This window comes from Lepisosteus oculatus, chromosome 9, assembly GCF_040954835.1.
Source record: "Lepisosteus oculatus isolate fLepOcu1 chromosome 9, fLepOcu1.hap2, whole genome shotgun sequence".
NCBI classification, from domain to species: domain Eukaryota; kingdom Metazoa; phylum Chordata; class Actinopteri; order Semionotiformes; family Lepisosteidae; genus Lepisosteus; species Lepisosteus oculatus.
Genome location: NC_090704.1, coordinates 35,432,664 through 35,445,937, shown reverse-complemented (window position 1 = coordinate 35,445,937; position 13,274 = coordinate 35,432,664). Strand labels below are relative to the sequence as shown.

General features: G+C 42.5%; 1 protein-coding gene across 4 annotated transcripts in view; it reads left to right on the top strand.

The window, feature by feature from the left end:
• The window catches only part of LOC102689331 (glutamine-rich protein 2), a 32,873-nt gene that overhangs the window by 16,949 nt on the left and 2,650 nt on the right, over positions 1–13,274 (top strand). The window contains exons 7-19 of one of the 4 annotated variants that reach the window (XM_069194462.1): positions 1,350–1,468; positions 1,794–1,908; positions 2,930–3,229; positions 4,142–4,264; positions 6,378–6,452; positions 6,680–6,709; positions 6,791–6,844; positions 7,297–7,421; positions 7,611–7,676; positions 8,700–8,801; positions 10,266–10,493; positions 11,685–11,853; positions 12,746–12,857. In XM_069194462.1, coding sequence (XP_069050563.1) covers positions 1,350–1,468; positions 1,794–1,908; positions 2,930–3,229; positions 4,142–4,264; positions 6,378–6,452; positions 6,680–6,709; positions 6,791–6,844; positions 7,297–7,421; positions 7,611–7,676; positions 8,700–8,801; positions 10,266–10,493; positions 11,685–11,853; positions 12,746–12,857 — 1,618 coding nt within the window. Of the gene's footprint in view, positions 1–1,349; positions 1,469–1,793; positions 1,909–2,929; positions 3,230–4,141; positions 4,265–6,377; positions 6,453–6,679; positions 6,845–7,296; positions 7,422–7,610; positions 7,677–8,699; positions 8,802–10,265; positions 10,494–11,684; positions 11,854–12,745; positions 12,858–13,274 lie in introns of all 4 variants that reach the window. The other 3 variants (XM_069194461.1, XM_069194463.1, XM_069194464.1) reach the window with 3 other exon arrangements.

Below are 13,274 nucleotides of genomic sequence, written 5' to 3'. Positions count from 1 at the left end.
TCTTTAAGGTACCATCTTATGCCTTACAATTTTCTTAGGTTTTCCTTAAGTGTTATAATTTCCTGGCAAATTTTTTTATTTGTGATTTTCTACACGGCTTTGAAGGTGGAAATTTGTTAACTTGCACATGTACTCAGAATTGAGTCTATATTCTTTGGTTCGCTTCGTTAGACTACTTTATATGCAAAGTACCAGAAGATGATGATGCTGTAAATGAAGAATTTCTACACGCCAACGAAAGGAGAACACAGCCACCATCTCATACTGCATTTCATTACATTTCACAACTATGGCTCTGTTTCCAGAAGCCAGGTCTGGAAAGGGTCTTCTCTGACAGTATGATGTGATGGATGAACAGACATGCTTGTCACTGCTGGCTGATTGGAGCAGAAGGACAAACAACCTGACTTTACTCCGGGTGTTGTTTCACAGGAAACTCGGCTGTGCAGTTGGAGTTGGTTTAACAGCTGAGATGTTTACCTCTTGCAAGATGTTGCCAAATAAAAGAAAACAGTATCGCTTCAGATTAAGTTATATAAATATTTTTTAAATAGGTATTGTATTATCAGTTCACTATCAATTGAAGTTCTATGTTTATAAAGTGAGCCACTTTAGGAAAACCTGTAGTAAAATCCTAAGAGGGCTACGTAGTTTCTGACCTTCTTGAAATCCAGTCCATTACAGAATTGTGCTGGACATTTTTATTTGATAAGTAATAAGTGCAATAGAACGATTCATATTGTCGTTGAATTATATTGGTCTGAACCAGAAACTCTGTGTTTTTATAGGCATTCGGGAAGAGACTACTACTGTGGTTAGGTGTCATTATAAAAAACCTTTATATATATAGTTCAGGTGGGTAGCTGCGTCAGCATGCGTAGGCTGCAAAGGAACAAGTAATAGGTTTATTCCATGCTGAAAAAAAGAAGAAAGAGAACACAATGTTTCGGCCGTGGAGCCTTCTTCAGGTTCACACCTGAAGAAGGCTCCACGGCCGAAACGTTGTGTTCTCTTTCTTCTTTTTTTCAGCATGAAATAAACCTATTACTTGTTCCTTTATATATATATATGATTTCATTAACTACATTTTACAGTATACTAGTAATATTGTAACATACATTACTATACAAAGGTCTGCAAATGCAGGAATAAATTCCTAGATGGTGGTAAGGTGCTTGTGCTCTATATGTGGAATAATGAACCTTGGATACAATGCATCTTTGCCCTCTCCAGACTAGATCATAATGCAAGCTGAGAACCCTAACATCCAGCGCAGTGCTGCATGTTACTGCACTTTTACTTGCATGGTCAGCAGGGGGCAGTAGAGACAGGTGTTCTTGTGCTTGCAGCAGAGGGAGTTTCAGAAGCTCTTTCAGACATTGGCTGGAGCTTCACCCGGGAAAGGAGAGAAGGCAGAGCAGGGGCAGACTGTGGACGGAGAGATCAGTTTTCAGATATTGTACCTCAGGTAACTGCAGCTTTCCCAGGAGTGAACTTGTGGACCAAGCAGACCTGACATCTGACTAAGTAGTCTAGGTTCTCCAGCCAGTCTGTTGAATTAACTTTCCTGCTTTTGCGTCAGGCAGACAACATCATCAGTATCATCTTTCTGCCTTTAAGTGCAAAAGGTTGTAGAGTACAGATGCTAGAGAGTTGCTTCCAGCAAGCATCTAAGGTCTTCTGCCATTTAAAGAAAAAGATATTTCTGTAGGCCTTGAGGAGCAGATTGAAATTAATTCTAAACTAAAAGAAAAACTAAAAACCATTGACCTTTGACCTTTGGCCCCACAAAGGTCTGCTGTGCAGGACCTAGAGAGAGAGGTAGAGGAGCTCAAAAGAGAGAAGCAGGGGAGGAAGGAGAGAAAAGAACAGCCCAGCACCAGGACAGACAAACATCTGCAGGAACAGGTCCAACAGATTAAGAAGAACCATGTCATGTAACTGTATTCCTCTAACTCAGGAATCTCTGTTCCTTTTCTGATCCCCACGTTTTCAGGAATTATTAACTAATTTAGCCAATAATTGATTCAATTAAGTAACTTACAGCTGAATGGGAGTAAAAGACTCTCCAATACTAGGTTTGGAGCCCTGCTGATCTGTCTTTGCAATCAAACTTTTTCTTATTTAGGAATCATGTACGTACAGTATGGGACTATATTTCTGTAACCTATATTTAGCATAGTAATTGCTTATGGTTATTGGAAAAATATCCAGTGCAAAACAGTGAATGTACTGGAGTAACTAAAGGTTGTAAAATCTGCTCTTACAACATGTCAAGTACATTGAATGTTTGTTTCTTTCGTTGTTCACGTCCAGACAAGCTTTTAGATTTTGATTTTGTCAAACCTTTCACAATTCCACCTTGTGAAGAAGAGCATGCCATCAGAACAGTTTATTGAGAAACATTAGATTACATTGCAGTAGCATTTAGAGAAATTAGTTTCTCCAGCAGCTATACCTGCCCTGTCGTCTAGCGCATGGAAGCTGACATCTTGGAAGTGAGTGCTCCTGGCTGTATAGTACATCTGCCCTGAAGTCAAGCTGACTTTCTGGCCTTCATCAGAAGAAACATGACATCATAAATAAAAAGGAATTTGAGATGAAGTGTATTTCTGCATATAAGTGCAACAGGAGTGCAACTGAAACTGATTTCAGGTTATCTTTTAAGAAGCATGTGGGTGTGAACAATGAGCATTGTAACTCAAAATGATCTCCCTCTGTTTAGAAGTGCTCTCATGTATTTGTCAGAATGTGAGCAGTGAGAAAAGAAAGCAGAAAGGCGGGCTTATTTAAACAGCTACAGCAACTTGTGATGCTGCCTAGCATATTTCTGAAGGCCCAGTACTTTCTCTTGAAAAGGTAGCCGTGCTTTGACACTGTGCTGTGTGGGTGGCTCGGGTGCAATGTGCTCACATTCATGTTCACACAGCTAGACAAGCTGAGAGTGACCCTGGAGAGCACGATCTCTTCGTCCTCCACGTTACTGCAGAGGAGCCTGGCCCAGCAGGAAGAGAGGCAGGGCCAGGGCGCAGAGGAGCTGGGGGGCAGACGGGGGGATAGGTCCCTAGGGAGCCGGGGGGAGAAGGAGGACACCACCTACCCCTCCTGCTGTGTGGATGTCAGCAGGAAGGTCAGCCAGCTGTTCCAGCGCTATGAGGAGCTGCAGGGGCTGGTCAGCAGTCATCTGAGCAGACAGGGAGACAGGGTCAGGACAGGGCCTCTGAGCCAGGTAAACATATTGAAAATAAAATAAGAAAAATAAAAAGTTTAGGTATAAATTCTATTGTGTACTTTCCCCCCCTATCTTAAGTTCAGCATAGAAAGCCTTTGAAATATTTTTTTAGATTTTGGCAATGAATATTGTACGAAAACCTTTACAGAAGTGCAAGCAGGAAAAGGTGATTTAATTCGAAAACCACAGTATTATCTCAGGTCAACATGCAAATACATACGACTTGCATGTATGTAGAGCTTTGCAGCGCTAAAGATCCTGAAGCTCTTTACACACAGGAGGGGGGCTGCTTCACCCACCGATGTGGAGCAGCACACACCTGGGTGACACGCGCCTGCAGTCCCACTACACAGTGGCTGAGGTGGGGGAGCAAGAAACTGCTTCTCCTATTGAGTTAAGGGGGAACTTTAGGCAGGAGTGGAATTTAGCCATAACACCTGAGTTAACACTCTTCCAGTTATGAACAATGATGTGAGATCTTTAATGATCCTGATTTAACACCTTATCTGAATCACAATGCCTCCCACAGGACAGAGCCCCCAGTCATCATAGTGAAGAAGGCTTCACAGCCAAAACGTTGTGTTTTCTCTCTTCTCTTTTCAGCATGGAATAAACCTATTACTTGTTACTATTACTTACATCATCCATTTATCCACAGTATATAAGTGTAAGCAATTATTATTATTATTTGTATTATTCTTACAGCAGCAACCTGGGTTACCTTGGAGGACTCCCATCCCAGTTCTGACCAGCACTAGCTTTACTCACATTCTAAGATCTGACAAGATCACTTGTGTAATACAGATTTAGTGAACATTTTCGTCAGAACGCAGCACACCAAAATGAGCACACAGACAAACGCGTGGCCTCATTTTGTTTCTGGCAGAGACGCTGTCTTTGTGTTTTCAGAACTCGGAGGTGATAACTCAAGTGCAGCACGCCATCCTGCAGCTCCAGGCGGAGTGCGAGAAGCTGAGCAGCACCGCCAGCCACCTCCTGCAGGAGCACGGCCAGAAACAGCAGGACATCGCTGTGAGTCGGGGGAGCGGAGGCACACAGGAAGTCCTACAAATGAGCACTTGGAGTCACTGGGGTCAATTTGAGGAAAAAGAAAGGGAAAAGTAAAGCTTTAAAATATCCCAAAACAGGCAAAACTGCCATTGGTGCATTACGCAAAACTCCATGGTCCTCAGTTGCTGATGTAATATTCTCTACGTTATAACATGATGTGATGATGGCAGACATTTCTTGGTTTGTCATGTACCAGATGTAATATTCATGTACCACACATTTTAGCACCTTCAGGGCTATGACTTGGCAAGATTGGGGGGGGGTTGTTGTATTGATGGAGCTACTGAGGTGTAAATTGTGAGAAATAACACCTTAATTACTCTCCAGGTGGATTTAGAAGTAACAGGACATTTACTTCAAGGTGGGCAGTTAACCTGCAGTGGAATATTAAGGGCTTCCTGTTTTCTCTTTCTTTACAATTCCATGGATTAAATCTTTGCTTGGGAGAGTGTTGTTAACAGGCATTGAAAGACTTCAAACTGTCCTGATCTTTAAAAAAGAAAAAAAGAGTTTTCTTTGGATAAGAAAATGCCTCTATGTGAAAATGCCTATATGTATCTCCTACATCTGTTATTGGAAGACAGAAACACTGTAAATGTGAGAAAAGGGGAATCTAGATTGATGCAGAATGACCAAAGAATCTTGATGATTTTAGTAGTTTGAATGAATGCGAGAGAAGGACAAATGCGTATAAAGTATTTGGAGAGGCTCGCCTAGCGCAGGGAATGTCAGAAGCTTGACAGGGAGTTTGCTGCAAGGGTGTAGAGGGGGAGGCGGAGAGGATACAAGGGAGAGATTTGCGAAAGGTGCAAGACTTGTATACGTAGGCGAGCGGAAGTGTGCAAGATTAAGATCTAACCTTCCTCACAAATTTCTGTTCCATCTTACTGTATAATTCCATTCATGAGCTAGGTCTTAATTGAAAACTAGATCCGATTCCTGGGGACACCAGTGGCCAGCCTGTATCACAACGTTAATTACTCAAGAGTGACTAATACCTTATATAGATGAACATCCTTCCGAGTTAGGGTAGTCGTTAAGAGCAGAAGTCGCAGCTCGAAGCAGCTACAGTAGCTTCCGAAAAGAAAGTATCCGAACTACCATTTGAAGTCAGGTGCAGAGAATGAACCGCAACAAAAGGTGACTCCAACTTGCCAGCCATCAGTTGAGTGCCAAGTGAAACAATGTTGTACAGTCAGATGAAATGAAGGTTGTGCTTTTTAGATATGGGGATCAGCATTATGTTTGGCATAACAAGGATGAAGCTCATTTTGAAAAAAACATTCATGCCTATTGTGAAACGTGGCTGAGGGTCTTCTCTGTTTTGGGGTAGTTTTGCATCCACATGCCCTGGAACCCCTATTACGATGGGGAACCATGAACTTCAATATGGACCAGGACATTTTGGACAAAGATGTGGCTTTCTGGAATGAAACGCAAGCTCTGAAATGGACATTCCAGCTTGACAATCATCCAAAGCATATATCCCAAATTGAAGAAGCAATAGTTAATGTGGTTAACATACCAAATAAATGTTCTTGACCGGCCATTTCAATCTCCAGACCTCTATCCACATTTGTGATTCTAACTCAGGATGGCATTTGGAAAACCAAAGGAGGAATGATCATAAATTTCCCCTCTGAAGGGGTGTGAATAAATGTGATTCTCATGTTTTCTGGACTTAAGTTATTTTTGGCAAATATGATTTTGCTCTGTGCAATGCTATTAAGATTACTGTATAAAATTTTAATTTTGTTAGGATATTAGGAAATTGTGTTTATTCAATAGATAAATCATTCTGTTATTCCGTTTTTGTTAATCGCATTGCAGCATTGCAGGATATATTTGGAGGGCACTGTGTGTATTGTGGGCATGACTATTAATTAGGTCTTTGGACAATCACAATACAAAAGGACACAGCTTTAATGACTTCTCATTCTGTCTTTGTGCATATATTAGTCAGAATTAGCAGACACGGACAGAGATTTGTCCTTATCGGAGCTCTTGTCCACAACTATTGCCTGTTGTTGTTCCAGTCAGAAGGTATTAAAGCTTTTTTGTGTTGCATTTTCAGCACTTGTACAAGTCCATGGAGATTCTAGAAGAAAAGAAAGCTGACAAAGATCGCGTGGAGATGGACATTGATGTTGTGAGTCTTCTCACATTGATTTCACAATAGAGACATGAGTGCTGTTTCTTCAGCTTTTCCCCAAGTAGATGACCCCCAAGTATCTCCAGACCCTGGAAGGACCTGGAACTAAGAGGGGTCCAGTGACCCACCAAAAGGCTCCTACTAGCCCACAACACTAATTGTGCTGTCATCAGGTGGTCTAAGGGGGCAGTACTTGTCAGCCTAATCCGAGTTCTCTCCCACAGAAAGCAGACAAGAGGGCCCTGGAGTTGAAGGTGAGCCGACTGCAGTTTGACACCACGACCGAACAGCTGAACAACATGTTCCAGGAGTTATTGAACAAGATCTCTGGGCAGGAGCAGGACTGGCAGAGGGTGATCGAGAAGATCTCTGCTGAGATGGATTGCAAGGTAGAGCAAGTCAATGGGACATCCCAGGCCTGGCCTGACCCATTTCCGAGCCTTAACTACAGTGTAAAAAAACAACAATGTCAGTCTGAAGCTAAGGTCAAGAAATTCTGCAATGCTTGTTAGAAAATGCAAAAAAGAATGCTCAGTGATTATAAAAACATTGGATAACTTTAGAAATAACCACAGTCAACTCATAAGAAATCAAACTGAGTGTTGAAAGGGCTCTCAGACCATTTTGCTTCTTGTGGCTTCTAATTATACATTCATGACATTCAGCAAAGCTTGCCATTTTCCTGTGAATGACGAGCTCATCAGAAGTGAACTTTGAACAATGCCAGAATCTTGGTCTGCTTTATTATAAAAGTCTCCAAGTTGAAAATGAAAACTCATTGTGTAGCTCTGTGGAGAAGATGGTGTAAGTCCTGGTGTGCTGGTATCTTCTGTGCCTGCAGCTGGACCGCATTGAGTTGGAGCCTCTGAAAAGGCAGCTGGAGGACCGCTGGAAGGCAATCCGCAAACAGCTGCAGGAGCAGCCCACCCCCCAGTATGAGCTGGACGACGCTGCTGGTATAAGGAAGTAAGGAAGCAGCAGGCCTGCCATGGCCGAGAGCTCCTCTCCATCCCTAACCTGTCCAATCCAACACGCTGTCCAAGAAGAACCCAAAGACGCAAAAGAAATCAAAAGTCATGATTTGGCATCCGCTGCCAGCTAAGCACTTAGCTGCTGTCTTGATATTGATGGCTAAACGTCTCTTCTCTCTCACAGGCAGCTTGTGGCTCGATTCCACTGTATTTCCTGTGACAGACCAGTGGACATGTTGACTCCTGGACCGTAAGTGCAAGGATTATTTAACCTGTAGTATTTTCAAAGCTAAACCATTGAAATCCTGGTCTTCAATGGAAAGGAAGTAATACAGCTCAGTGTTCAGGCCTGATCTAAGTCTGGGATATCTCAGCCATTTGTGATATTAATTTTATATAACATATAAAAAAAATATTGGTATAGAAAGAAGCATCTGGACTGGGAATTGCTATCTGGGTAATGAATACTCATGGCAGTAGTTCTGATGATGATGAAATTGTATTTATTCTACAAGAATTGTGTTGACAATTGGACCTGGATGAATAAGTAGTACTCACGTGCTCGGCTGGGACATTTTGAATAGTTATATTTCCTAAGGCTGTACATAAAACTAAATAGCATAAAAGGAAAATAAATAGAAGTTATTCAGTTTGTAAACCAGCAGCACAATGGCCATTAAGTCTGCTACATAATGGATGATGAAGTTATAGATCTCAGCTTCTTTTAACCACATTATGGAAGTTTTATGTACTACTATTAAGAATAATTAGGAAGGGAAACCCTTAATAATGCTATTGAAATAAAGGGGCATTTATTGCTATGTCTTAGTTTAGCATGCTTTGGGGGAAGACCTCCTAACTACATGAGCTAAGAAGTCAGAACCCCCTATAATAACCCAGGGGATTGCAGTATTGGAGGTATTACATTTCCTTACCAGTCTGGGATAGTCAAGGGATGTTAGTGTGATAAATACCTGTAAATCATGGTCTAAAGGCATGTTTCCACCTTGAAGACGCGTGATTAGTGGAATTTTTTGGGGGGTGTCCTTTACACACAAACTTCCAATATGAATTCCTGTAATAATAATAATAATAATAATAAAAATAATAATAATACACATTGCATGCATAACAAAGCGACAGTTCCAGCTGAAACATTTAAGACACTTAAGCAGGAACTACTTTGGACACTGCAGTGCAAGAACAGACCAACTGACACACCATACAGGTTCCAGCGGTAACCCCCAGCGGCCCTACGGGGCTTCGTTCACAGGCACGTCGTGACCATGCCCTCGGTGCCCAGCCTGCCCTTGCACAAGTCCAGCCGGCCCTACACCGTGTATGAGCTGGAGCAGGTGCGCCAGCACTGCCGGAGGTGAGAGCTGCTCGCTGCCCTGGGACACACGCCCACCCCTGGGCCTGCACCTCCGCCTGATCCAGCCGGATTCGTGTTTGACGGATCGCAGCCGCATCACCCCGGCTCACTGGACTGTGGCTACTGGGGAATGCAGGCTCTCCGTAAACACTGCAAAACTGGGGCGAAATCAGATTACACCAAAAAGAGCGGTGCTTTAATAATGTGACATTACTAATGCTGGCCCAGGAGAGACAACCCGTAGTCATGTCGAGAGAGCTGTTTTATTGCTTGTGTTCAGTATAAGGGGGAATGACCTTGTGATTTGCATTGTATTAGTGAGTTCTTGCAACATCCAGAACTAACCAGCTGTTCATCAGATCTCCTAAATGTTGCAGTGCTTCTTATTTTCATTCAAAACGCTAGACGTTTTAGAGCATTCTGCTGATTGTATCATAATAATCCATAACATATTAAAACAATAGTTTCTGTTCCTGTTGATATTTCTGTTTCCAAACCTACTTTAAAATGATCTAATTATGGTCTTGTATTTCCCATTCATGCAAATGTGAGAGCTTCTGAGAATAGAAAGACTCATTGAGTGTGGCAGTTTTCATATTTTAAATTTTTTCTGAAAAGAATAGCTCTTCTACACAGTTTGAAGGTCTTTCCTGTTTCCTGTGGATAACACAGCACATATGCAAAACTGTCAACAAACAATTGTCTTGTTTTTTCTAAAAGAGTACAGTGTTGTTAGGTCTTAACAGTTCCATCTTCTCCAGCTGCAGATTGTCATCTTTCTGTGGAAAATGTGAGAAAAGTATCAGGTACTTAAAGATTTCAATAGTGTTACTGATGCCAGTGAGTGGTTCAGAATAAGCAGAAGAGATGAAGTGGGATAGTTTCTCTCATCGTATCTGTTGCATGCTCTTGCGATCTCAGAAAACAGATACTCATCTCAAGAAGGCCCACCTCAGGACCACGAGAAAGATGTGGTTTGGTTGTGAACAAGCCTATCTGCTGCACCAAACAAAACTAAACAGTGATGCTCTTGCACAAAAATGCATTGCATTGCAGACCTAGAACTGGTGTATTTATGGTCAACTGTATTGATAATTGCATCTCCCTATGAATTTAAGTTCAGCATGTCCTGTCTTGGATTGACAATATGGAATATATCGGCTTAAATTACAAGAAGTGTTTCTTATGAAGTTGTGTAACAACTCTATTCCTGGAAAGCTGCGGATATTATCCTCAGAAATTCATTCTATTTAAGTTCTTAGTTTTTGACCTAATTATTTGACCAACTACAAAAAATCAGCACATCTCTCTAGATCACTTTTTAGTTGTTGTGGTAGGCCCAGGAGTTCAACACCCTCCTCCAGCACAACATCTAAACGTCAGGAGTCTGTTGTCTGTCCCTGACCTCCCCTGTGGGATACGGGGTCACACGGCTCGTTTGTAACGCCCGGTTTCCTTGTTTAGCCTGAAGCCAGGGAGCAATCAGATCCACTTCGAGATGGCAGCGTCAGAGAAAAGGATGGTTCACACGAGGCAGCTCCACACCCTGCTGTGCCGTCAGATAGATAGGGTCCAGAGCCAGTTCAGGGGGTCAGAGAGAGTGTCGAGCCAGGGCTACAGGGAGCACAGCCAGATGCGCTGCACTACAGCTACAGGGCTGCCGCACAGAGCCAGCGACAGTGTCCCCAGGCAGTGAGTAAGATCAAGACAGGTCCCAAAACCCAGTGGAGCTTCATTTACCCCTTAATTACACAAAGTGGACAAGCACATTGTTTATTTCAGTGTTTTATACTCCAAATGTATTTGAAGCATTTGAAGTTTAGTTTAGTGGTAATAATACACCAGATTATGAAGCTTAACGCACATGCTTCTCTATCTGGGTCTGATCTGATGCTGTGGTTTGAGAGACCAGTGGTCTCACCTTACCGATGAATCTCTTATCCAGAACATATTAATGTCAGCATCAAAAACATCCAAGGCTCTGTAGAAATATGAGCTGTAATTTGACATAATGACAGTAATCCACACTGATATCCAATTAGTCTTGATTATAATTTCCATCCTTCCACCTAATGACAATTGTAGCAGATTAATTGCTTGTTACTGTGCATAATGTCTATTGCCAGTGACAGCTCAAACCGAAGGAGACATTACAATGATGCTGACAACTGAAAAGAGTACTTTCCATCTGATGAGTTTCATGGCTAAGATTACAGGAAGATGCTTATTTGATCTTGAATTAGTGTTTTTTTTGTTCCTAGGAAATCAGTCACAAATGAGATGGTGTAAAACCCTTCGCCATATTGTTTATTTTTCTTAATGGTTGTGGTTCCACCCATAGATAGTGCTTATCATACAGTGGTTCTCAAGAAGTTTTTGTGTTCTAGAAGATGTGAGTACACCACTGGCAAACAGCAGATCGGGGTGATGAACGAACTACTTCACTGTTTTTTACGTAACCATACATAACAGTAGTGGTGGCATGGTGGCACAGTGGTTAGCATTGCTGCCTCACAGCACAGGAACACCATATTCCTGGTGGCTATTTGTGTGCAGTTTGTATGTTCTCTCTGTGTTGCATGGCTTTCCTCCCACAGTCCAAAGCCATACAGGTAGGTTAATTGGCTTCTGGCATAATTGGCTGTGGTGTGAGTGAGAGAGTGTTCGTGTCTGTGCGTACCCTGCGATAGACTGGCGTCCCATCCAGGGTGTATCCTGCCTTGCACCCGTTGCTTGCTGGGATAGGCTCTGGCTCCCGCACAGCCCTGTATGGGATAAAGTGGTTAGAAAATGGATGGATGGACAGATGTAAGAGTGGGCCTAGGTGTAGGATTTAGGTCCTGAGAGGTCAGTGTGGGAACCTGTTTCTTGTCTGTCCCAAAGCGAGCGGATCCCGGAGCTCTCCGACTACGGCTACCTGGCTGTGTCTCGGAGCTGTGGGGGCAGCCACACGCTCACCTTTCCCAGCCGGCGCTACACCCGCCTGCAGCACATCGCCCACTTTATCCAGGCGGAGGAGGAGGCCCAGCCGGCCCCGATACTACGCCACCAGGTAGGCTCCTTAACAGCTCTTGTTCTGGAATCGGGAATTATGGGTTGACTGTAAGCACTCTGTGAAATGATCGAATCTGTGTGTGCTATTTCTCACAGGAGGTTTGATTTATGTACTGTTTGGACTTGGTGAGGATTAGGTGAAGGTCAGGTATGTCTTAATATGTAAAACCAGAGAATCTTAAGAGGGTGTACTTTCTTTTTCACATCGCTGTAGGTTAATTGGCTTCTGGGAAATGTGGCCCTTGTGTGAGTGTATGTGTGTCTGTGTGTGTGCCCTGCGATGGACTGGCTTTCCATCCAAGTTCTATCCCACCTTGCACCCATTGCTTGCTGAAATAATCTCTGACTCCACCACAACCCTGAATTGGATGAGGTGGTTTGAGTGAACGTATGAAATACTCTGTATGCTTGCCCAGAGTATTTGATGTTTACATTTTTGCCAGGCACAAAATGCCGTAATAAAACTAAATGTTTCCAGAATTAGTTAAAACCAACTTTGAATCCAGACAAATTTTGTAGTCTGCCTAAAGATTCCCCTTAAAGTAATAACTGATCTTAAATTAAATATTGTATTTATATCAGTTATTTAATAGGGAAATAAAATAGCTTTGTATTACTTTATTTCCTTACAAGACACATAGCTGTGAGCCTTTGATAGGCTATTGCATTAGTAAAACAAGGGAGGATGTCAAATGAAAATCGTCACAGTTTCTCAACAGAATATATTTGCAAGTTTTAATGAATTCCAATAATTAATAGCATTGTGCAATTAGTTTTAACATTTAAAGAACATTTTAAACTATAGGCCTTTTTATGTGCTGCTATAAGTATTTTACTCTGCATAAAAGATCAGGCTGACTGTCTAAGCCCCTTCTTTTCCTCGGTCTCAGCCAGAGGAGGTGGACATCCTAGGACTGGATGGACACATCTACAAAGGTCGTCTGGACACCAGGGTCACCTCTCGAACAGAGGCCAAGCTTCCTACCATCTCCTTAAAAGACAGTGAGTAGCCAGTTTGTATCAGTAGCAGCTGCACAGAGCCCTGGGGTGCTTTAAATATGTAGAGAACTGCACAGTCACTAAAAGCCAGCATTTTTTCAGTGCCATTGAGGGCAAAGCTCTCCTCTGTTCTAACAGTTGAGTTAGTGATCCGTCCTCAGACATAATGTGGCCATCTCCATAGTACCTCTGCTCCTGCAGCACAAATTGAATGATCGCCTGCGTCAGGCCCTGTCGAGCTGGCGTCTTGTCACAGTTGAATCGCTTTTGTGTGAAAAAGGGCTCATTATTTTAATCTGTGGCTGTTGCAGTACTCAGGCTGATGATGTTTGACCTCACACAGGCAGAAAGCTTTAAACAAACATTAAATCCTGTTTTTGTGGATCACAACTTACTCTTGAAAGGTTTGTGCTCTTGAAA